Genomic DNA, 26,478 nt, shown 5'->3' with positions numbered 1-26,478 from the left:
GAGGTTAAGAGATGTGCCCAAGGTCACATAGCTAGTAAATGGTGGAGCTTGGGTTCTAACCCAAATAGTGTGACTCCATATGTGTTACCACTACCCTCTGTTGGCTGTTGTAAACAAACACAGTAGAATGAAGTGATTGCTATTAGCATAGCTTATAGTAGATGGCATGAGGAAGGAATGCATGAAAGAGACAGCTGTCTATCATTTATAAAATGTAACTTAAAAAATAAAGCGGTTAAATAGGAAAGAGCCTCAAATCTCCCTTGGTGTCACTCATTCTCCTATGTGACCACTCTGTGAGGACATTTCTCCTCTTGATTCCTTGAATTTCTCAGTCTACAAAATACACCCGTTTACTTCTGTTCTGTTCTCTAGAGAAACAAAGAAGTTGGAAGAAACAGATTTGCACACTGTCAGTGTGGAAAGGAGAAGAGAGTATCAGATTTCTTTGACAGAGGTGGAGGCAGGCTTCCTTCCCCTCGTGCACATCAACGCATGGTGGGCGAGGCAAGAGCGAGTGGGCTGCTGCTTCTTTGGGGTTACCTACAGATGAAGCAATGACCAGCTTTGCCTTGCTTAGTAGCTGCTGGAAAGGAGGGTCAGGGCCTCCTTTGAGGATCACTGGAGTTGAGTGATTGGGGCTGCTACCTTGCAACCCCTGTGAAACTGAGATAGAAGCTTTTGGCTTAAGGGCAGTAGTTGGAAAGAGGAACCAGTGCCTTGGAGCTGTGCTGCTTTCTGAATAAGGACTAAAACAGGTCCACCCTGACCACCCTCCCAACTTTTGGTGAGACTCTGCCGTTTGTAAGGCCTATACACGTGCCGACCACTGAGGATGCAGAAAAGAAAAGAATCAGCTTTCTGATTCTCACAGTGATAGCGTTCACATTCTTTTGATAAGAAAACATTTAAATAATGCGTGTGTATCTATGTGCGACTGGGTTGTGTTATTTTATCTTGCTAGATGCAGTGAACTCTGATCTAGTCTGTTCTGTTCTTTTTCAGTAAAACATGCTGTTCAAAACCATTGAACTGATATCTTGATCCACTAATGTGCAGTGAATCAAGTTGTGCAGTTAGGAAAACACTAGTCTGAAGAAAAACAGTCTGGAGAAAGGTACCTAATATGTATAGATACAAAACAGTATATGACTGCAGCCACAAAAGTATGAACAAAATGTGTAGAGCCCTGAAGAAGCCACGTGGGGCCTGGACAATGCTCTCCTGTGTTCCTTCCATCACCTGCTATGAGGGCACACACTCTACACCCCACGGGAGTAACTGCTGGCTCTGTTACCCAGCGCATCTCTCACCAGCCTCTCAATCTGCCCTCATCCCCGTACAGTCTATAGACCCTGTTTCTGGGTGTCCCTGTGTCAGCACCATCATGAAACCATCTTTGAGTTCAGAGATAGGGAAGGGATGGATGAGCAGCTCAGCTAGAGCCTTTCAGGCTCTAGAATTCTCCCATTTCTACAGCAGCACCCTGAGCACGGGAAGGATTCCACATTGATAACTTTATTCAGCAGAATTTGCCTTTTTGTGTCTTTCTGGCTCAGCACTGGTGGGTCTTGAGTGAGAAGGGGAGGAGGGAGCAGATTCCAGAAGAACAAAGCAGAGCAGCAAGTGACAAGAAAGAAATGAGCAATAACTGTTGGTAGCTAATACACAATGAAGATGCAATGTGTAGAGGCAACTCAACTCCAATGCACACATTTATTCTCCTGGGGAGTGCTGCCAATGAGTCCCAGGGCCAAGTCCCAGAGATACAGATGAGGTAGCAGCAGATGACCCTCGAGGGAGCTCATTCACACTGGCTGTCTCGATGACCAGCCCAGGCATAGATTTTATTCATGAGCTGGATAGATGCTGAAAAGGGAGAGCAGTTGTGCTAATGAGTAACCACGAAGGAAACCAGAATGAATGACATATGAGTATATGAATACTTAACTTCCAAGAAAATGCCTGGCAGCCTCCTGGAGCCAAGAAATGTGGTTAAGAGCTAGGCTTTGGAATACGAGTGACCTTGGGACAAATTCTGGTATCACTGTTTCCTGTGTGCTCTTAGGAAAATGCCTGAGAACAGAGAAGAGTAAGACCCCATCTCAGCCTTCTGGAGGTTCACATCTACTGCGTAACCTTTCTGGGCCTCAGTTTCCTCACTGGTAAACAGGGATAATGATAGGACCTACATTCTAAGGCTGTCATGAGGATCAATATCAGAATGAATGGTGAGAGCTTGGCTGAACCATGGTACACACTGATCACAGGTTCTCTGTATAACTTTGGATAGTAAGAGGTGATGGAAAACATCACGAAGGCTGGTAAATGGTTATAGCCATGTTAGACTCCATCTGCATCTTGCATCCTCCTCTTCTGGAGGGCCTTCAAGCAGAGTGGTAGACATCTTCTCTTGATGGCTTCACTTCTATCTCAAAGAAGTAGCTCTTTGGGAAATTACAGTCAGTGTCTCAAAGCCCTACTGGGTGTTCCTCTTTAAGTTCATTCCAATTTTGTTCAAACCCCAACACATACACCAGAGGTAACTCTTTGCTGTACCATGTGGAGTGGTAGGAGGGTTCAGCCACGGAGAAGGCCCATTTAGAAAACAAACAAAATGACTCTCCTTTGGGGGCTGGAGTGGAGAGGGCTTTGTTGCCAGCCCACCAGGACTCTCCCCACCCCCTATAGACAGATGAGATGCCCTGGCAACTGAGAGCTGGGGCCTCACAGCTAAAGGCTGAAGAATGGATCCTGACAGCTGCTGGGGGGAACTGGGGGAACACAAATTCCTTTTTCTTAAATCCATTACTTGGAAACCTCCCTCTGAGATCAGTCTTAAGCTGTCGGAGCATTTCGTCATGAGCCCTAACACTGGGGGTTTGAAATGGAGAGAAACACAATAGCCCAGTGCTGGCCCAGGACGGTTCTAAACATCTTCCTAGGTGGAGACTGCTTGAGGACAGTGGAGCAGGAAGCGATGTAGAAAACACTCTGCAGTGTTTAAAAGGGTCATTAAAAAATAAACTCTAAAATAAACATGATCAACAACAACAAGAACAACAAGTGACACTCTTGTTTCATGAAACAGTGACAGAAAATGCAGGTGGATACTCCTTACACAACACAACTATGTTCTATAATATATTCTATATTCTCCTCAGGAAGGATTGTAAAGTCCATTAGTGTATTAAAGGCACTGTGATGTTGGACTACAAAGAAACAACCAAATTTGTTGTTTAAGCCAGTGTTTCTGGAACATATTTGATCAAAGATCCCTTTGGCTAATAAACAGTTATTTTTGTGGAACATCTGTGGACAAAGAGCAGAGTTAGGGCCTCCTGTCACCTACACTGCAACTCTCCAAGTGCAGGTGGGGTGGAGCCTTCATTTGTACCCTTGGTCAGACCCCCCTCTACAGGGTCTGACTGTACCACAGACACAGCAGCCTGTCTGGGTGAGGGCACATGGGAATTGGGCCATCCTCAGACCTTACTAACCAGGCTCTGAAAGTCCAGACTTGTTATTTTAGTCTCTCTTCAGGGTAAAGCCACGCCTGTGAATGAAGGAAGAGAATGCTTAAGTGGAAAAGGTTGGAAACTGTGTCTACTCTAGGAGTTTCTATACCAACTAGCCACCATGAAGGGCTACTCAGGATAGGGAGACACTGACCAATTCTGGGCCTACTTATACCAACTCAGAAGTCCCTAAACACTTTGAAGAAGCTGACTGCACTGCTTTATTAAAAAATATAGAAGGAAAATGCACCAACCAGGCACTGCAACAGAAGTTGCTGAAAATTGGGAACAGCAGGAAGGAGACCTGTAGGTCTGCTCCAGCAGGTTTACTGCTTGGTTTAGAGTCTGATTGTCTGGCATCTGTCCTCTGGCTTTTGCAGTGGAACAGTTTTCCTGGAATATACATTTATTGAACTCTGAAAGGCCAGATCTCTTAGGTAGACTAATTCATGATTTCAAAGATGCTTTGATGCTGGCAAAACCTTCTGTTACTTCCAAGAGTTATTACAAGTGAAATCCTGGCATGGACTGAGAGGTCAGCCTGTAATCTTATTGAAATCTTTTAAGATTTAGAAACTCTACAGTAGGTTAAAAATAGATCACATTTATGTACTTTTTCCTCCTTTCATCCCCACTTCAAGGGCTGGTCAGTCATTTTGACCCACCCCAGATATGAGCCAGATAAATTCTAGCACTTGTCACCTAGGAGTCTGCCAGTCCAAAAGTCATTTCCAAGTGGGTTTTGACGTGATGCTGGCCATAGGACAGAGCAGAGCCACTCATCATCCTATATAATCAGTTCTAGAATTAAGAGCAAAGGGCTGTTACTAAGACCGGTGTGTGCTATGTAGATTCATTTTAAGTGAAAACATAGACTGCAAGGAGGAGAGTTTCAATAGTGCTGTCCCAGAGAGCTTGTGTCCTCCAGCTTAGACCACACGTGCTGACCAGAAAAGACCATAGTGCTCAGGTCAGAAGAAGCAGTATGAGGCTAGCAGGTCAGGCTGCTTGTAATCAAAAGATAAAGATTGCCCTTGATTTTAGAAGAGCCAAAATACCAAATGTTATCTGGTGCTGGCTAGGGTTAACAGGGTGCCAGCATTTTCATGTCCAGCAAAGAGAACATTTCTATATTCAGGATTACATCTTCATGGTTACTTTACCTTCATGAACATGCTAAATCCAGTTTTAAGGAGATCAGTGAGGCCTGAAGACATGTGTTCAATATCAATGGAATCTGGCCTCTCGGGATGAAATATTTCCTCCACAACTTGCTTCAACAATGGCTTATAAGATGCCTGGAAAGACAAAATACTGTGAGTAAAGGGATTGTTTGGTTTGTCTGGAGAGAGTACAGCTTTATCTGTAATGAAGAAAGCAAAGCAAGTTTATTTTGATACTAAGCAATAGCTATGATATGTGTGTGTGTGTGTGTGTGTGTGTGTGTGTGTGTGTGTGTGTGTATCAGAGAAAAGACAATATGACAACATTGGGTTTTTAAATAAACTTTCACCCAATGCTTTAGCATGCTTTTCTGCTTCTCACGTTCCCTTCTACAAGCAAATATATCTTACCAGAGCTACAATCATACTATGACTAATTTTTCTATTTAAAGTGACAATTTTATGCGTGAAGTATACTGAGAAACAAAGTACTGTCATTTGATACAGACATGAAGATGGTCTCCAGTTTTTCCTGAATATTCTTAGAATTAGAATATTCTTAGAACCTTCCTCCCAATCCTCCAGTCAGATACGGCACGAAGTTTGGGGCATGAAGGGCAAAGGAGGAAGGAATATCTTCTCTCAATGCACTCTCTGATCTATTATAGCTTCAGTAAAGCCAGTTTCTAACAGGGCACATTTGAGGCATATCCTGTATTAAACTCTTTCTCTCATTGATTGGACAAATATGTGACTTGTCTGTAGCAACTGTCTAGAATACTTAGTGTACTGACCTCATTCCTGGCTTCATATTGCTTTTCTTCGAGTCATTTTTTTTACTCAAATTTTCCCTTTCCAATTTTCTTATTTAAAATAGCTTAGAAATAAAGCAAGGTATAAACCATCAAAATCATAACCATTCAGCAGGAATATAGCCGGCATCTTTCCCAGGGATAAGATGCAGGGAAAACTAGCATCTTCTCACTTGGGGATACCAACTCTTTTATGTTTATTAGTCAAACAGAGCATTGTTTGTCCAGAGATCTCACAGTTAAATGATCATGAAGGGCAAGGCAATGAACAGAAACACTGGTCAGACAGGAATATTTTGAAAACTATGGATCCACCTTGCTCATAAAGAAATTGCAACTAAAGCTATGCCAAGATGGATTTTTTTTTTTTTTTTAATCAGACTATCAAAACTCCAAAAGTTTGAAAATACACTCTTTTGATGAGGCCATGGGGTCACAGGCCCTCTAACACATTGCTGGTGGGAGGGTTAATTGTTACAATCAATGCAGAGAGCAAGTCGATAATACCTATTAATATCACAGATGCATTTGACATAGCACTCACACTCCTAGTCATTAATTCTTTGCATATGCTCATGTATGCAAATGAGATCCAAAAAGGCTGTTTATTGTTTGTAGTACCAAGATTAGAAGTCACCCAAGCGCCATCAGTAGGGAGCTGTTTAATAAATGAGGTGCATCCACAGGGAGAAATGCCATGAAAGAGAAGAGGAAAGCTCTGTGCTTGTGTGGCAGAAACAAGGCACAGAATAGTGTGTGAATGAAAAAAGCAAGGTGAGGAACACTGTGTATGATGGGCTAGAATCTGTGTAAAAAGTGGCAGGGGGAATATGGAAGTTTATGTTTGCTGAAATATGCAAAAATAAACTCTGGTGTGAAACATAGTAACTATCAGCAGCAACGATTATGGGGTGGCACACCAAGCAAAGGAGAAAGGTGAGAGGAAGACTTTGTATTGTTTATTTATTTATTTATTTATTTACAGCACAGTTTAAAACACCACTACAGACAGCAAGAATGATCTCATTTCAATTGTTAAAAATTAATAAATTCTTTAAGCATGAAAAAGAGATTGAGGTAAAGCACACCAAAATGTTATTTAGGGTTATCTCTAGGTTCAGGAAGTAGGAGACATTTATTTTATTTTTCCAAATTTTCCAAAATTAAGAGGTCCACTTCCAGAATCATAAGAAAATTTAATAAATATTATTTTAAATGTAAAAAAAGGGCCATGCAGTGGCCTCTGAATCCTGCAAATACTCTTCCCTGAGTAAATTGTTTTGAATCCTCTTCTATTACCTTAGCCTTTCTGGACATTGACTGTCTTAAACTTTAATCTCTTTGAAGCTCCTCCACAAGAAGTTGTTTGGCCAATAATCTGATACCTTATCAGCACTATCATCAAATAATAATTGATCTCTTCCTTGGTAATAGACTTCAATCTTTAGCCATGCACATTACCAGCTGGCTAAAAGACTACGTTCTCCAGCCTTCCTTACAGCTGAGTATAGCCATGTAATTAAGGTCTGGGCAAATAGGGTAATGTGAGAATTTCAAAAGTCTCCTTTTTAAAATGGAAGGATATGCTTCTCTCCTTTCCTCTGCTGGCTAGAATGCAGAAGTGAAGCCTGGAGCTCCAGCAGCCATCTTGGAAGACAGGGCATTCGTTAGAGATGGTGAAGCAAAGAGCTAGAGAAAACTTGGTAAGGGATGATTTATGGAGTCACTATCACCATAACATGGACAGGCTAAATTAGTGCCTACTTTACATGTCACCATAAAACCTTGTATGTTTACGCCACTATTTTTCAGATCTCTGTTACTTGTAACTGAATGGAATTCTGATAGAAAGCATGAAGGGAATATAAAGATATAAAAGGACATTTCCTCCTTCCAGAAGCTTACAGTTATTTATTAATCTATTAAAACTCATTATATAAAATAACTTTAAGCAGAATCACAGAGAAATACACATAGGCTGTCATATTTAAGAGAGAAGAAAATATACCCCTGATATGGTTTGGCTGTGTCCCTACCCAAATCTCATTTTGAATTATAGCTCCCATAATCCCCACATGCAGCAGGAGGGACCTGGTGGGAGGTGGTTTAGTCATGGGGGCAGTTACACTTATGCTGTTCTCATGATAGTGGGAGAGTTCTTATCAGATCCGATGGTTTTACAAGGGGCTTTTCCCCCTTTTGCTCAGCACTTCTCCTTGACGCTGCTGTGAAGAAGAGCATGTTTGCTTCCCCTTCTGCCATGATTGTAAGTTTCCTGAGGCCTCCCCAGCCCTGTGGAACTGTGAGTCAATTAAACCTCTTTTCTTTATAAATTACCCAGTCTTGGGAATGTCTTTATTAGCAGCATGAGAATGGACTAATGGAACCTCTTAACCTACAAAAAAATAAAAAAGATTGTTATTCTCCATAAGATGTACTGTACAAAAAGGAAAAGTAGTGATTCTGGAAAAGAGATCATACACAGCACAAAGGTGGCTCTGTAATTAAGCAAAACCACTATACTCTGTACCTCCTCTGTGCAAGGCACAGTGTACCTGGGGTGATAGGATTTGTTCTCAGGGGTTCTGTGACCCCAGTGTAGACTGGGAGACAGGGGAAGGCAGGAGTTATGGAGGGATTGGGGAAAGTAGGGACACTAGGATCACTCTCTCTCTTTCCCTTGCTCCACTTTTGACTAAATTTTGGGGAATGAAACATCCAGGAGAAAAATGCCCGCTGAGCTGGGTTCTCCTTGGGGGTAGTGAGCAGAGATTCAGAAGTGCTGTTTTCTTAACCTCTTCATTCTTGAGACTTTGTGATTGCTCTGTGCTACATTGGGAATGTTGAAAATCTTTTGTTTTTTATTTTTTAAGGTATGTAGGTGAACATTTATTTAGCAGAAGAAAGGAAACTATGATTTAAAATACAGAAAAGTAACGGCAAACACATCACATAATTCAGAAAAAGAACATAAATGCTTTTATTAATTAATTGCCTGACCTATCTCTTTGATATTCATTTCTTACATTTTTTTGGTTGCATTCTCTCTCATTATCTTTTCATATAACAATAATTTTGAAATAACATTTTCTATGAAAATGTGGTCGTTATTAAGCTATTGTCTCTCAAATCCAAACCCTCTCTTCTAGACTCAGTTCTGTGATGCTGGGCTGAGATTCTGAAAACCACTTTTGTGCTTTGTCAGCTCGGTCTGTTAGACTCTGCCGATAGGAGGCACTAGAGGGAGACTGGAACGCAGGAAGAACAGGCAGGAACTTGCTTCTCCTGTTTATTTGCAATTCCTGCCACCATTACCCTGGCAATGGCCTCTCACCACTTGAAGCTACCCCTCCTCTAGACTTTTAAGTCATAGGATTTCATAAATTACCTTTTTTTTTTCTTTTTTCAAGCTAAAAGTGGCATTTTATTTACTAAACAATCAGATTGTTTATATACAATCAGTATTGTTTGTAATACTGATTGTATATGCTGTAATAGTAACAGAAGCTGATTAAGTCTACAAACAAAACAAAACACAACAAATCTTGAACACTGACAAAAACAGGTACAGATATTAACAGAAAAGATGAGATAATGAACATTGTAAAAATTTATTCTAAAATTTATTTATTCCATTAAAACAATGCCGTAGAGGATGAGAGGGACACTCTGGTTTAGTATTTTACCTAAAAGCATTAAGATTTAAAAAAAAAGACATAAAATGGGAAAAAAGGAGAGGGGCAAGAATCAGGGGCTAGAAAGGCAGAAAAAAATTACCTATCTTGTTTCAGCTTTTTAGAACTTTTTTCTTTACCTATTTTTAATTGTAACCAAAAGCATAGTAAATGATGTAAATATTAATTTATAGAGAAGTTGATAGGTTTTCCTACTTGAATGGGAATATGCGGGGAAAAAACCCTCTAAATTTTCTACTGAAAGAACTAAGTACAGAACAACTGGATAACATTGTGTATTCAGAGAGCACAATTTGGTAAAGACTTTCTCAGGCACGAAACAGTACTTGTGTCTTCTTAACGAAAAAAATTTCCAGTTAAGTTTTTAATGAGGAGAACCTTTGGTTTCTGTCTCTCAGCCACTTAGTTTGGACCATTTTGTGCCCTAAATCATGTCACTGAAATCTGGTTAGAATGAACTGCTTGGCAATGATTTCTTAAATGGGAACCCTCTGACTTCCACGAAATCTTCTACTCAGCCAGGAATGACTCACTTCTCAGCCAAGGACCCTGTAGAAGGTGGTGATAATGGAGACAGATGTGGTTTCTCTGGTGCCGTACTCAAAGATTCTCTCATGTGCTAGGAAGGGCCAGAGGAGAGATTAGCCATATAGTTTGTCTCCATATTAAGAGGGTAAACCATAGAAATTTAGTTTTTCTGATCAAACACTCTCTGCCAGTTCACCTTTTTGGGAGATTGGGAGAGGAATGAAAAACTCAGAAAAATTTGTTCTTTCCTTTTCTTGCTGGTCATTGATTTATTGCTTATATCACATCCAGTGTGGGCTGGCAGTAGGAGATCTGTGCCCTGCCCAATCATTCAGAGACCCAGGTTCCTGCTACACCAGGAGTCCCCAACCCCAGGCCATGGACCGCTACTGGTTCGTGGCCTGTTAGGAACCGGGCCACACAGCAGGAGGAATGGGTGTGGGTGAATGAGCAAAGCTTCATCAGTATTTACAGCTGCTTCCCGTCACTTAAATTACCACCTGAGTTCTGCCTCCTGTCATGTCAGTGATGGCACTAGATTCTCCTAGGAGCACAAACCCTATTGTGAACTGTGCATGCGAGAGTTCTAGGTTGCATGCTCCTTATGAAAATCTAACGTCTGATGGCCTGTCACTGTCTCTGACTCCCATCACCGATAGACAGGACTGTCTAGTTTCAGAAAAACAAGCTAACCTCTCCCACTGATTCTATATTATGGTGAGTTATATAATTATTTCATTATATATCACAATGTAATAACAGAAATAAAGTGCACAATAAAAGCAATGTGCTTGAATCATCCTGAAACCACAACCCCCCACCCTGCACCGCCTGGTGCCTTCCATGAAACAGGTCCCTGGTGACAAAAAGGTTGGGCACCACTGTGCTACACCATTTCTTAGAGCATTCGAATCCTACACTGAAGACTTTGCCTCTTATCAGCAGATGATGAATGAGAGAGAGAGTATGAAGGATTTCCAGAGATTTTATGGGTCCAGTCCTAAAGTGATATGTATCACTTCCGCCACAGTTCATTGGCCATAACTAGTCACAATTCTACAAGGGAACCTGGAAAAAGTAGTCTATTTGCCCCAGAAGAAAAGGCAATGGAGTTTTGGGAATACACAGCATGGTCTCTGCCATAGACACCCTGTTAAGTTTTGATTGGAATATTAGTGTAAATATTTCTTTAACAACTGGCAAGCTGCAGGTTGTAGGTAATAGATTATTAAACCCTTTTCCCTTCTGCATAAGAATTTAACCTTTGGTTAACTTTTTCTCTCTGTTTCCCTGGAAACCTGATAAAGGAAGAATGTCAAACTATGCAGCCAGGCAAGATTGCTTATGACAAAAACGACCCCTGGTTGGTAAATTGCATTAAACTGGAAGAACTATAAATATTTGATAGAAAGCCAGAGCTTTAGGCTTCTCTGAGTATAATGACTCTTGAATAATAATTGGACATGTCCCTTGGAAGACTGCTGGAAGCTATGTCTGTGGAGTTCTTACAGAGAAATTAGCTCCTACAGGATATGAGGATTTTAAGTCAGGGGACTTGTGTATTCATCCCCTGTGAATCTAGCTCTCTCACTCCTGAGCTGTCACCTTGAAACCAGTCCAAGTAACTCCTCAGTAGCTGTGTGGACTGCTTCAAGCTTCATAGATGGTCACAAGGACGACTCCAAGGAAGAAAAATGCCTGAAGCTCCCCTGATGGGGAGCTACGTTCCCGTCTTGGGCACACTTGTGTCAAGTGGGAGCCATGACCACAGAGCTGACTTATTTGTTAGATACAAACATATAGTGCCTTGGGCCCACATTCCTTTTGAGTGCCCATGAAAATGCATTTTTTTTTTAATCAGAAGAAAAAATACTTTAAGGTGAAAGTGATGTTTTGATATGTAATATTAATGTATTTATTTTTACACCAATGCAATTGTACCATATACTTTTTACTATTCTTTCATTTTTACAAAAAATGGGGCCCATGAAGGTCATATCATGGCCCTGTATGAGGGCCTCATGAGGCTGGCCTGATAGCTTGGTAGATCGTAAAGAGACCCCCTGATGGCTGATACACATGGAATAGTTGAAGTTTCAAAAAATGAATGTTTAAAAAATACCACATTTAAGTAAAATACGATAACTAAAATACTTGTGTCAATGTCTCTGTTACTCTTTTGGGGTGAACATACTGTGTGATGAGTCTGGAAGATTCTTTTGTTGACTTAAATGTTAGCTCTTGAGGAAAAGCAGTGAGTATAGCAGCAGTTCCTGACATAATATATAATAAGTCAGATACAATCTTGAGAAAGCAGTGTAACTACAACATCTTGAATTTGGTGCACCTTAAAAATGACCTAGGATAGCAGTTTCCAAGAAAACCCAGTTATAGCCACAGTCACATCTCTATCAGCTGGGGCTGCTGACCTTGTTTTTGCTCGTTGCTGTTGGCGTAGCTGGGGCCTCCTCAGTTCTGCTAGTGAAGATTTTTGCTTCTCCCTTTTCTGCAAAATTGACTCTAAACAACCAGCCTCTCAGAAAAACCAGGCTTACTGGGAGGGTATTCATTTTGTTTCAACTCAAGACAGCACAGAAAACATCTGTTCGAAACTGCTCATGGCTTTGACTAATCCATGGCTCATTTATTTTTATTTTTTGCTATACTATGACTGTTTTTTCTCCTTTCATCTTCTTAAAGCAAACAATGTATTTGTCGATTTTAAAATGGTTCATTTGTCTGTCTATTCATCCATCCATCCATCCATCCATCCATCCATCCATCCATCCATGCTTCAATCCAGGAGCAAATTCGTTTTTAAAAATTTGAGTATAGCCCCTTCAACTCAATATGAGGAAGGCGAAGCCCAAACACATTAACACGTTTGCCTGAGTTCACACAGCCAATTAGAAGTAGACTCAGGACAGAGCCAAGTTTCCTGGCCCTCAGTTTAGTCCTATCCCACGCTGATTCCTTCAGAAAGGATGCTAGCAGGTCTATTAGAAAGAATCAGGAGGAGGAACAGAACTTAGCACTTGGAAAAGAACAGCTGGAGGCCAGGGCTGGGGATTGCTGACAAAAGAGGCCAGGCCTAAAGCCTGTTCAGAGAGCCATATTTCACTGGGCACAAGATTAATCAAGCCTTCTTAGGCACTGCTGGTTCGAAATGCTCTTGTTCAACATACTGGAGGCATAAAGTACAGGATGCGTCTGTGGAAGGTTTTCTGCAGCTCAGCCCTGCTCTTCGAGATGCACGCCAAGGTGAGCCATGTGAAAGCCATACAGTATTTTGTCTGAAAGCCCCGTATAAGCTCCCTGCCCTGAGACATCTGCCTAATGCCCTCCTGGTGTTGCAGCTGAGGAATGGCATCGCATCACACACTGTGGCATTTAGTGGGGAGATTAAACCTTTCATTAAACTGAGTATTTGCAGTAAGAAACGGAAGGGCAAGAAGACTTTCTGTGGCCAGGCGCAGTGGCTCATGCCTGTAATCCCAGCACTCTGGGAGGCCGAGGTGGGCAGATCACCTGAGGTCAGGAGTTCAAGACCAGCCTGGCCAACATGGCGAAACCCTGTCTCTACTAAAAATACAAAAAAAAAAAAAAAAAAAAAAAAAAAATTAGCCGGGCATGATGGCATGCACCTGTAGTCCCAGGTACTTGGGAGGCTGAGGCATGAGAATTGCTTGAATCTGGGAAGCTGAGGTTGCAGTCAGTTGAGATCGTGCCTCTGCACTCCAGCCTGGGCGACAGAGTAAGACTCTGTCTCAAAGAGAAAAACAAAAGACTTTCTGTACAGGCACAGTTGGGGGCTTAGGTTTCCAGTCTACATAAGCGACCAACAAACCCAACCTTTTAAAATAAATGGGTGTCAGCAATAAACCTTCTGCCCCACAGCAGCTAACAGGACACTTAGCTTTTGAAAGACACCCTTTCTGTGTAGCCCATGTCCTAACAAAGGAAAAGCTAAAATGTTGCAAAAGAGGATGAAGAAAAGGCCTCTTTTGTTCTTTACTGTGACAATGGCTATGATAGCAAATACTTACATAGTTCTGTCTGGATGTCAGATACTATGCTAAGAAGTTTTTTCTTTTTTGTTTTTGAGAAGGGGTATCACTCTTGCCCAGGCTAGAGTACAGTAGCACAATGATAGCTAACTGCAGCCTAGAACTCCTGGGCTTAAGTGATCCTTTTGCCTTAGCCTCCCTAGTAGCTGGGATTACAGGTGCCTGCCACCACACCCAGCTAATTTTTTAAAATTTAAGAATTTTTTTAGAGATAGAGTCTTGCTGTGTTTCCCAGGCTAGTCTTGAACTCCTAGCCTCAAGTTACTCTTTCACCTCAGCCTGATCCCCAGTAGCTGGGATTACAGGTGTGAACCACTGCACTCAGCGTGTTCTAAGAGTTTTGCAAGTATTCATTCACCAAATCGTTAGAGCATTTTTATGAGAGAGCTACTATTATTAGCTCCTTCTTAGAGAGTAGGAACCAGGCACAGAGAAGTGAAGTCGCTTGCCTAAGGTCACACAGTTAGCAGAGGGGACAGCTGGGCTGTGAACCCCGATGCTCTGGCTTGAAAATCGGTTCTGTTATCCTCTGTGCTAAGTTCCCTCTCACTAAGAATTAAAAATGTAAGAAATGCCATTCTAGATAGCATGTACAGTCTAGGATCCATCTAACCATCCATCTACTCACCTACTAGGTGGCAAGCACTGAGCTAGCCCATGCAGATACCATGGTGATCAAAGACAGGCGCTGTCTCCAGTCTTGGTGACATGTTCCTTAAGGCAAGAGCTTCTGTGGTTGCCTCTTGATCCCCATTGCCCCCACTCTCCAGGCTGTGAAAAGGTCCTGGCTGCCTGGGAGGGCCAGGCCTGTGGTGATGTTCTGGGATTTATTTCTGGAGGTCTAGTACAGATCCCACTCCTCTGACCCCTCTAGAGATTTTATATGCTCGATGTAACACAGTTGGGACACCTTCTCCTTAAAATGACTAGATGGTGTCTGTTTTGTGCATCTGAACTGTGACTGACACATTTTCCTAAAGGGGTAATGGATAAAGATTAAAATAAGGGGTGCCTCTAGTCCTAGCAAGGGAAACAGGAGTGGCTCTGAGACTAGTGCATGTGCATCACAGCAGGAGCGAGGGCCACTGGGAGGGAAGGTGGGGCCAGTGGGGGCCCAAGGCCTAGAGCCTAATGTGCAGCATAGGTCAGACCTGGAACAGGAACCCAGGGCCAGGTCAGCTAGTGCTCTCCCATGTGACCGGGGAGCCCAGGATATCTCAATCAGATTCTGTCTGGAGATAGCATGGAGCTGGGTAGAAAGTACAGATTTCTTCTGGAGCCACAGGGCTGAGGACCAAATTGGGAGACGGGATAAACAGAAGATTGTTCAGCCAAGGACTATTTTTTAAAAACCGGACACACAGCTGGACTCTGAGTCTAATCTGGACACTTGTACTTTCCTATGTATGCATATTTTGTATCCCAATAAATTCCCTGATCTGTAATAAAGATATATATATTGTACTTAAGATGCACCTAACAAATATTTATTAAGCATCCACTATGTGACAGATGCCACTCTAGGTACTGGGGATATGGCAGTGAACAAAACCCATAAAAATCCCTGTTCTCACAAGGCTTACATCTGTAATTTAAAAATATTTTAAATTTGAAAAACACTGAAAAACCCAAAGAGGTAAAAATTACCCATAACCCCATTAAAAAATGTCATGTATATAGAATATGTAAAAATAAAGCAAGAAATCAGTGTTTCTCCTTACCCATCCAACCCTACACATCCACCATAAGGTAACCATTATAAATTTTTCCTAAATTTTAAACACATTAAATATATATACCTATGAAATATTTATTTTATTCTATTTTTATAAAAATAGAATAATGCTTTACAGAATGACCTACATGTCCCCCCACTGCCACCCAATTGATCATTTTGTTTCAGTTTCAGCTCTGTTTCAGTTTGAGCTCCCCAAGAAGTGGACCCTGGGCCAAGGATTCAAACACATACCCTGCTCAGCAGATCTAGGTCTATTCCATTCGTCGTAATGGTTGCACAGCATTTCACCATGTGTCTGCATCATTACTTATGTAATCCCCCACAATGTACACACATTACCCTACCTCCACCTCACTTCCCACTCACTGATGCTTAGGATTGTTGGGAGGGTGCTGACGTTATTGACTCTTGTAAGGGGGAACATATACAACAAAGGGAAACTCCATTTTCCAAAGGCCACTGCCGCAGGACAGGGTTTTGAGGCCTGGAGACACGGCAGCGTTGGCAGCAAGGAGATGAGGTCTAAGAAACTCATCACTGTCCTTATCATGCGAAGATACAGAGCTAATCCATGTTTACATGAAGTTGGCCAAATCAGTCACCCTGATGACATAAAATGGAAAAGACCTCATTCATTCAGTGGTTTATTTTCTCTTTGCCAACTACACCAGCCACTTGCTTCTTGACATTTTTGGTCTCAATGCATCATATATCACTAGTTCTGGCATGTCTTTTGGAACTAGGCCACATTATAGTATTTAAGATCGCTGATTTTTTAAACTGACAAAACTATATATGATTATTGGAGTGATTTTATCTGTATTTTGTGGCCGTGGCATTCTCAGATCTTTGAGTAAAGGGTGAAAATCTTTATGTTTCTAAGCAGAGTGACAGTTTCTAAGGTCTTCAGTATCTCGGTAGGTGACTTCAGATGACCATCAGCACCATCAATCAACACTTCTAGAATCTCCATGAGAACCATATTATAGTCGGGGAAGAGGTTTTGGGCTGGCAGCAAAGATCTGGCATCCGCCCCTGGCCATCTGCATGCCTGTGGCACGTTACTTGGCCTTCCTGGATCTTGGAATAATAATGCCTCCCTGGCATAACTTTTGGCAATCAGAGTAAAAACCCAACGTAGAAGTGCTCTTCAGGTATCAGCTCCCAAACAGATACAGGATACTGGAGGAAGAATCTGGATTGCGCTAGGCTGCAGTGGGTAACATTAGCTCAAGTCTCCCTTAAAGAGTCGGCACCCTGAAGCTGAACTCCTCCCCACGAACAGCACATTCAGCTCTCCAAAAAGCCTTAACGAATAAAGTTGATTTTACTAAAGGTTTTATGGAGAAATAAATAAGATCTTATTTATTTATATAAAATAGATGGATGGATATCTATTTCTATAAAATAGTCTTTTCCATCAGAAACATTTGTTCTTCTCTGAGAGCTCATCTTTGACCACCAGGAACCTTAGTTCTGTCTCCTACCTTGTCCAACAAAGACTCCCAGCCTCAATGGCTCTAACCTTTCCTTATTGCTTAAGCTTCCCTTTGGATCTTCTATGTACTTTCCCCCTCTGAGTTTTTACACAACAATTACCCCTTAATCTTGATAACATCTTCTTACTCAATGGTCAAAAAACATTCTTTTCAGGTCCTCCTGCGCTCCTTTGAAAGCAGTGGAGGAATTTTAAATAACACATGTTTTCATCACAAACTTTTTCCCTTGTTGTAACATTATTAGGTGCTTTTCATTATTCCATTTGTTCAAAATATTTATGGACTGGTTAGATCCAGAAACTTGGGAATCCTCTAAGGCCAGCCCCTCATTTGGTACTTGTAGTCACTGGGTCCCAGAGGAGAGAAGGAACTTGCAGAAGGCTATAGAATCAGTCTACGACAGACCCACAGTTAGAAAGCCGTGGCTGACTCCCAACTCAGTCCTCATCCCACCATATCAAGCCTGGGACATAAATGAATTGAGAGGCTTTCAGATTCCATGGGACCCAAAACTCTGAACTAAAAGAGAACTTGGAGTTTATCTGGAACAAACCTTTGATTTTAGGGAGGTTAAAAGGGAACCTTTTCTTGTAGTTATAGTCTCTGAATCCTAGAAGTACAACAGATTAGAAGGTTACTTTAGAGCCTATATACTTGCCTGGTGGGTATGATTTCCAGGAACATATACAGACTTAAACTGTTTCATGAGACTCCGAGCTCCAGCAATATCCCGAAGTGAAGTAAAGAGTTTATCCACAGCAATTTTGGATTTGTGAAATGTCAGGTTAATTGAAGAGTCCCAGTCTGAAAAAATCCAGAGATATTTTCTTGAGTGAGTAAATCTTTAAGTTTTCATCATGATAGCTTGAGCTCGATGTAATGTAGTTGGGAGGTTTTATTTTTTTTCATTATTATTATTATTATTATTTACCCTGTTTTCCCCTGGCTATTTACCAACTGGCCTGTTACAATCATCCACGAGCAATGAAGCAAACTGAGTATAAATGCCTTTGACAGGAGTGGAACTCAAAATTGCCTGGGATTGCAGCCACTGGCTTCCATCCCTAGATTGCAGACATTTCACAGAAAGCAAGCTCCCAGGGCCCATAATCCTCGGAACACAACTTTGGGAAAATACAAGGAGACGCAAAGGAAAGTACAAGAGGCTGTTATGATCAAACTCGCTTGCTTGAATCCCACCAACAGTTCCCATAAAGCAGGACAGCAAGAATGAGGAAGATCACAGTGTTGCTCCAGGGACAGAAATCACTGCAATGGGCATCTGTCTAATGTGTTAACAAAGCACGTGGTACATTTCAGACGGCAGCCATTCAAAGCTGATCAAACGCAGGGGGACTTAACAAGAAGACGGTTTTCTGCAACCTTCTGTTTCTTTTTCAAACTTAGAAGAACGTATTCTCTGCTTTGTTAGAAGCTCATTCAGAAGAGACACGATCATGGATAAGTTTAAAAAAACAGGAAAATATTAAAAATATGTCTTCTTACCTCTCCCAAATACATCAGCTACATTAACTCATTAATCGTCACATCATCCGTATGCGGCAGGAACTATTGTCTTCTCCATTTTCAGAATAAGGGGACTGAGGTGCAGGTTAAGTAACACCCCTGAAAGCAGGTGTGTGAAGGACTGACAGGGCCCTGCCCATACCTGCTCAGTCACCCTGGGTGTCCCCTGCAAGAGTGGTAAAGTTTCCATGTATTCTGACTGCTTCCTACCTCAGTACCTGCATGTCAGGCAGTCAGTCAGTCTGTCTGTCTCTCTCTGCCTCTGCCTCTTCTTGTCTAAGGGCTTTCTCTGATGTAGGAGCATGTTTGGCTTGTATATGTGGCAGGCTGGGAGTGCTGGGGAGTCCACACATAGAAATAATCCCATTTTCTTTTCCCGTGGAGGAGTAATTCTGAGTTGTGGTCTGCACAGCCTTTCTGAGGGGCCCCAGAAGGATGGAGCACCCACTGCCCACAACATCAACTCACCAATTAATACCCCCATTAGTGGCCTTCCTTCCTCCCCCGTCTCACTTCCCTACCTCCTGACTGTGCTTTGGGATATCTTTCCAAATTCAGTATTCACACCCAAATCCTTGTCTCAAGACACTAGTGATTTGAAGACAGGTCTGGCTTTATTTTTTTAGTAATGGCTTTATTGAGATATAATTCATATACTATACAGTTACCCATTTAAAGTGTATAATTCAAAGCTTTTAGTATATTCACAGAGTTTAACAACCACCATCACCACCACAATTTTAGAACACTGTGTCACCCCAACAAGAAACCCCATACCTGTTAGTAGTCACCCCCAATTTCTCCTCTCTCCAGCCCCTGGCAATCCCTAATGTGCTTTGTCTCTATGGATTTACCTATTCTGGACATTTCGTACAAATAGAATGACAGAATGTATAGTCTTTTGTGACTGTCTTCTTTCACTTACCATAATGTTTTCAGGGTTCATCCAAGTTGTAACATTAGTACTTCATTTCTTATTGCCTACTAATATTTCACTGTGTATAGGATATTCATGTATATGGAATATGGAAATAGCATATTTTATACATCGACTCATTGGTTAATGGACATTTGGGTTGTTTTTGCCTTTTGGTTATCATGAGTAATGCTGCTAGTTTTACATGTACATGTTTTCGTGTGGACATACATTTTCATTTCTCTTGGGTATATACCTAGGAGTAGAACAGCTGGTCATATGGTAACTTTGTGTTTACCCTTTGGGGAAGTGCTAGGCTGTTTTCCAAAATGATTGCACTATTTTACATTCCCACCAGCAGTGTAAGAGGGTTTCAATTTCTCTACAACCTAACCAATGCTTATTATTAGCTATCTTCTTAATTATAGCTATCCTAGTAGATGTAAAGTGAGGACACATGTGTTGATTTTGACAATAAGAGAAACAGTTTTTAGGGAGTAGAGGTAGATTCAAACAAGCTTAAACTAAAATGGAATGAATCTAACATACATAGAATCCAGCTGCATCAGACACAGCGAGGTGGCACGTGAGAAGCTTAGCTTGTACTCTCAGTTACTGTGTGACATTGTATGTAATAACTCTTAAAGGATGGGCAAAAGCCTCTGATTAGTCTTCATCTCCTGGTTTCCAGAAATGTCCAACCCATTGCCATTAAAAAAAATCAAGCTGTACGTGGTGGCTCACACGCGTAATCCCAGCACTTTGGAAGGCCGGGGTGAGTGGATCACTTGAGGTCAGGAGTTCAAGACGAGCCTGGCCAACACGGTGAAACCCTGTCTCTACAAAAAATACAGAAATTAGCTGGGCATAGTGGCAGGCTGCATATAATCCCAGCTACTTGGGAGGCTGAGGAATGAGAATTGCTTGAGCCCGGGAGGTGGACGTTGCAGTGAGCTGAGATCGTGCCACAGCACTCCAGCCTGGGTGACCACAGCGAGACTGAATCTCAAATAAATAAATAAATAAATAAATAAATAAATAAATAAATAAAAGTGTGGTCAAGCTCAGTGAGAGGATGCCTCCTCACGTCAGTGGACCCTACACACATGGGATTCATAGACCGCAGGGGACTAGGGGGAAAGGGGAGAATGAAGGGATTCAGGAAGTTCATGGGAGCCTCCTGGAATTCTATGCCAAACTTTGAGGAAAGAAGAAAATGTGTAGTTTTATGGGAAGCATGTCTATAATTCCCTCTTGATTCTTAAAGAGTTCATAACCAAGGCAAGTTTAGAGCTACAGGTACAGAGCATTGATTGATACCATACCGTGCTTGCTGTTCGCATCACACTTCAGTTGAAATGCACTAGCTTATGCTTTAGGCAATCACCAGTCAGAATAAACCCTGGGAGGTTATGGCTTCTCACTCAACATGTGGCTTCTTTCCTTCAATCCCTAGGCTCAGCCATTTAAGATGTGAGAAACTGAATCAATTATATCTAGGAGTTGTGTACTATGTACTACTTTTTCAAATTTAAAAAGGCACAAAAACAAGAAGAAAAAAACGCTACTAGTTCTAATATCATGCAAAGTTTTTCAGTTTCTCTAAAAGTCAATCCAGCTAAATAGACCAATTTTTTTATCTAAAGTAATTCATTTTCTATAGAACAGAAAGAGTCATCCATTTCCATATGGTCTATTGCAATTTTTTAGAATATGAGAAGTATGATATTCATTCATTAGGCTAGGTGGAATAGAATCATCTACTAGATTATACAGCATTTACTTAAAATTCTAGATTATACATGAAAATTTTGGATTATACATTGATATTAATTAATCATAGGCTGTGTAATTGCAGAGATTTAGATCAACTGTGGAGCAGGTTGTCTGACAGAAGTGTTTACAGGTTACTACTGGTAAATTGAACTCAAATGAACCCAATAGAAAAATAAGACTGTTAAGAAACTGCTGGAAGGAAAATGTAAAGTCTTAAATTCACAAATATAGTCAACCTTGCTGAAAAATAGTCAATTATGTCTATTTTTCAAGCCAACTGTACATGGGCAATTTCTGTCCAAACCATTAACCCTCTCCAATTTGTCTATCATCCTCAAAGTTCTATGATATATGTTTTATAACATATATGTTATATGATACTGAGCCAAAGGTGACTCATTTTTATCAGTCTTTAAGTATTTTTCATAATCACATCAATCTTCACCAAAAGAGGGATTTACATTTATTTTTCCAAACCCTATAATGAAAGTTACATACACACACCTTTTAGAAATATGGATCAGTCAGGATAAATGACTTATACAAGATCACATCACTATTCCCAACAGAGCCAGGGTTCAAATATCCCTGATTGCAGACCTGAACTTCTCCATGTATGCTGCCTCCCACAATTCCAGATCTCATCTGTGAATGTAGCTCATTTCAAACACATGCTGAATTGACAGATAAGATGGAATATGGGTACAAAAGCTGTTAAGTGAGATGAATTATTTTCTGTGATAATAGTAGTATATAAGCACCAGTTGCTCATACTATGCTAGAAACTATTCTAAGAAGTTTATACATATTAGCTCATTTAACCTCCACAGCACGTAATGTGCTAGGTACTACTATCATTCTCATTTTGCAGATGGAGAAACTGAGCCACAGAGAAGTTAAGTAACACAAACTCACTCAGTCAGTACGTGGTAAAACTAAGATTCAAACTCTTGCAGTCTAACTCCAAAGTTTGTCCTGTCAAAGACTACATTTTGCTTTCTTTTATTATTATTATTATTATTATTATTATTATTATTATACTTTAAGTTCTAGGGTACATGTGCACAACGGGCAGGTTTGTTACATATGTATACATGTGCCATGTTGTGTGCTGCACCCATTAACTCGTCATTTACATTAGGTATATCTCCGAATGCTATCTCTCCCTCCTCCCTCCTCCCCACAATAGGCCCCAGTGTGTGATGCTCCCCTTCCTGTGTCCAAGTGATCTCATTGTTCAATTCCCACCTATGAGTGAGAACAAGCGGTGTTTGGTTTTCTGTTCTTGTGGTAGTTTGCTGAGAATGATGGTTTCGAGCTGCATCCATGTCCCTACAAAGGACACGAACTCATCCTTTTTTATGGCTGCATAGTATTCCATGGTGTATATGTGCTACATTTTCTTAATCCAGTCTGTCACTGATGGACATTTGGGTTGATTCCAAGTCTTTGCTATTGTGAATAGTGCTGCAATAAACATACGTGTGCACGTGTCCTTATAGCAGCATGATTTATAATCCTTTGGGTATATACCCAGTAACGGGATGGCTGGGTCAAACGGTATGTCTAGTTCTAGATCCTTGAGGAATTGCCACACTGTTTTCCACAATGGTTGAACCAGTTTACAGTCCCACCAACAGTGTAAAAGTGTTCCTATTTCTCCACATCCTCTCCAGCACCTGTTGTTTCCTGATTTTTTAAAGATTGCCATTCTACCTGGTGTGAGATGGTATCTCATTGTGGTTTTGATTTGCATCTCTCTGATGGCGAGTCATGATGAGCATTTTTTCATGTGTCCGTTGGCTGTATGAATGTATTCTTTTGAGAAGTGTCTGTTCATATCCTTTGCCCACTTTTTGATGGGGATGTTTGTTTTTTTTTCTTGTAAATTTGTTTGAGTTCTTTGTAGGTTCCGGATATTAGCCCTTCGTCAGATGAGTAGATTGCAAAAATTTTCTCCCATTCTGTAGGTTGCCTGTTCACTCTGATTTCTTTTGCTGTGCAGAAGTTCTTTAGTTTAATTAGATGCCATTTGTCAATTTTGGCTTTTGTTGCCGTTGCTTTTGGTGTTTTAGACATGAAGTCCTTGCCCATGCCTATGTCCTGAATGGTATTGCCTAGGTTTTCTTCTAGGGTTTTTATGGTTTTAGGTCTAACATTTAAGTCTCTAATCCATCTAGAATTAATATTCATATAAAGAATAAGGAAAGGATCCAGTTTCAGCTTTCTACTTATGGCTAGCCAATTTTCCCAGCACCATTTATTAAATAGGGAATCCTTTTCCCATTTCTTGTTTTTGTCAGGTTTGTCAAAGATCAGATGGCTGTAGATGTGTGGTATTATTTCTGAGGGCTCTGTTCTGTTCCATTGGTCTACATCTCTGTTTTGGTACCAGTACCATGCTGTTTTGGTTACTGTAGCCTTGTAGTATAGTTTGAAGTCAGATAGCGTGATGCCTCCAGCTTTGTTCTTTTGGCTTAGGATTGTTTTGGCAATGCGGGCTCTTTTTTGGTTCCATATGAACTTTAAAGCAGTTTTTTCCAATTCGGTAAAGAAACTCATTGGTAGCTTAATGGGGATGGCATTGAATCTATAAATTACCTTGGGCAGTATGGCTATTTTCACAGTATTGATTTTTCCTATCCATGAGCATGGTATGTTCTTCCATTTGTTTGTGTCCTCTTTTATTTCACTGAGCAGTGGTTTGTAGTTCTCCTTGAAGAGATCCTTTACATCCCTTGTAAGTTGGATTCCTAGGTATTTTATTCTCTTTGAAGCTATTGTGAATGGGAGAACATTCATGATTTGGCTCTCTGTTTGTGTTACTGGTGTATAAGAATGCTTGTGATTTTTGCACATTGATTTTGTATTCTGAGACTCTGCTGAAGTTTCTTATCAGCTTAAGGAGATTTTGGGCTGAGACGATGGGGTTTTCTAAATATACAATCATGTCATCTGCAAACAGGGACAATTTGACTTCTTCTTTTCCTAACTGAATCCCCTTGATTTCTTTCTCTTGCCTGATTGCCCTAGCCAGAACTTCCAACACTATGTTGAATAGGAGTGGTGAGAGAGGACATCCCTGTCTTGTGCCAGTTTTCAAAGGGAATGCTTCCAGTTTTTGCCCATTCAGTATGATATTGGCTGTGGGTTAGTCATAAATAGCTCTTAATATTTTGAGATACATTCCATCAATACCGAATTTATTGAGAGTTTTTAGCATGAAGGTCTGTTGAATTTTGTCAAAGACCTTTTCTGCATATGTTGAGATAATCATGTAGTTTTTGTCTTTGGTTCTGTTTATATGCTGGATTACGTTTATTGATTTGTGTATGTTGAACCAGCCTTGCATCCCAGGGATGAAGCCCACTTGATCATGGTGGATAAGCTTTTTGATGTGCTGCTGGATTCGGTTTGCCAGTATTTTATTGAGAATTTTTGCATCGATGTTCATCTTTTTTTTGTTGTCTCTGCCAGGCTTTGGTATCAGGATGATGTTGGCCTCGTAAAATGAGTTAGGGAGGATTCCCTCTTTTTCTGTTGATTGGAATAATTTCAGAAGGAATGGTACCAGCTCCTCCTTGTACCTCTGGTAGAATTCGCCTGTGAATCCATCTGGTCCTGAACTTTTTTTGGTTGGTAGACTATTAATTATTGCCTCAATTTCAGAGCCTGCTATTAGTCTATTCATAGATTCAACTTCTTCCTGGTTTAGTCTTGGGAGAGTGTAAGTATCCAGGAAATTATCCATTTCTTCTAGGTTTTCTAGTTTATTTGTGTAGAGGTGTTTATAGTATTCTCTGATGGTAGTTTGTATTTCTGTGGGGTCGGTGGTGATATCCCCTTTATCATTTTTTATTGCATCTATTTGATTCTTCTCTCTTTTCTTCTTTATAAGTCTTGCTAGCGGTCTATCAATTTTGTTGATCTTTTCAAAAAACCGTATCCTGGATTCATTGATTTTTTGGAGGGTTTTTTGTGTCTCTATCTCCTTCAGTTCTGCTCTGATCTTAGTTATTTCTTATCTTCTGCCAGCTTTTGAATGTGTTTGCTCTTGCTTCTCTAGTTCTTTTAATTGTGAAGTTAGGGTGTCAATTTTAGATCTTTCCTGCTTTCTGTTGTGGGCATTTAGTGCTGTAAATTTCCCTCTACACGCTGCTTTAAATGTGTCCCAGAGATTCTGGTATGTTGTGTCTTTGTTCTCATTGGTTTCAAAAAACATCTTTATTTCTGCCTTCATTTTGTTATGTACCCAGTAGTCATTCAGGAGCGGGTTGTTCAGTTTCCATGTAGTTGAGCGGTTTTGATTGAGTTTCTTAGTCCTGGGTTCTAGTTTGATTGTACATGGTCTGAGAGACAGTTTGTTATAATTTCTGTTCTTTTACATTTGCTGAGGAGTGCTTTACTTCCAACTATGTGGTCAATTTTGGAATAAGTGCGATGTGGTGCTGAGAAGAATGTATATTCTGTTGATTTGGGGTGGAGAGTTCTGTAGGTGTCTATTAAGTCCTCTTGGTTCAGAGTTGAGTTCAATTGCTGGATATCCTTGTTAACTTTCTGTTTCGTTGATCTGTCTAATGTTGACAGTGGGGTGTTGAAGTCTCCCATTATTATTGTATGGGAGCCTAAGTCTCTTTGTAAGTCTCTAAGGACTTGCTTTATGAATCCGGGTACTCCTGTATTGAGTGCATATATATTTAGGATAGTTAGCTCTTCCTGATGAATTGATCCCTTTATCATTTTGTAAAGGTCTTCTTTGTCTCTTTTGATCTTTGATGGTTTAACATCTGTTTTATCAGAGACTAGGTTTGCAACCCCCGCTATTTTTTGCTTTCCATTTGCTTGACAGATCTTCCTCCATCCCTTTATTTTGAGCCTATGTGTGTCTCTGCATGTGAGATGGGTCTCCTGAATACAGCAAACTGATGGGTCTTGACTCTTTATTCAATTTGTCAGTCTGTGTCTTTTAATTGGACCATTTAGTCCATTTACATTTAAGGTTAATATTGTTATGTGTGAACTTCATCTTGTCATGATGATATTAGCTCATTATTTTGCTCATTAGTTGATGCAGTTTCTTCCTAGCATCGATGGTCTTTACATTTTGGCATGTTTTTTGCATTGGCTGGTACCGGTTGTTCCTTTCATGTTTAGTGCTTCCTTCAGGATCTCTTGTAGGGCAGGCCTGGTGGTGACAAAATCTCTCAGCATTTGCTTGTCTGTAAAGGATTTTATTTCT

At 40.7% G+C, this 26,478-nt stretch overlaps 1 protein-coding gene across 2 annotated transcripts in view; it reads right to left on the bottom strand.

Moving 5' to 3' along the window:
• The window catches only part of SCFD2 (sec1 family domain containing 2), a 487,384-nt gene that overhangs the window by 23,909 nt on the left and 436,997 nt on the right, over positions 1 to 26,478 (bottom strand). The window contains exons 6-8 of one of the 2 annotated variants that reach the window (XM_007998717.3): positions 17,679 to 17,824; positions 4,682 to 4,816; positions 1,770 to 1,869 (exon numbers count right to left, since the gene is read on the bottom strand). In XM_007998717.3, coding sequence (XP_007996908.3) covers positions 1,852 to 1,869; positions 4,682 to 4,816; positions 17,679 to 17,824 — 299 coding nt within the window. In that variant the 3' untranslated portion in view covers positions 1,770 to 1,851. Of the gene's footprint in view, positions 1 to 1,769; positions 1,870 to 4,681; positions 4,817 to 17,678; positions 17,825 to 26,478 lie in introns of those variants that run through there. The other variant, XM_007998716.3, reaches the window with a different exon arrangement.

This window comes from Chlorocebus sabaeus, chromosome 7 (genome assembly GCF_047675955.1).
Source record: "Chlorocebus sabaeus isolate Y175 chromosome 7, mChlSab1.0.hap1, whole genome shotgun sequence".
NCBI classification, from domain to species: domain Eukaryota; kingdom Metazoa; phylum Chordata; class Mammalia; order Primates; family Cercopithecidae; genus Chlorocebus; species Chlorocebus sabaeus.
The sequence above is the reverse complement of the archived record's forward strand: the minus strand, read 5'-3'. Positions and strand labels throughout refer to the sequence as shown.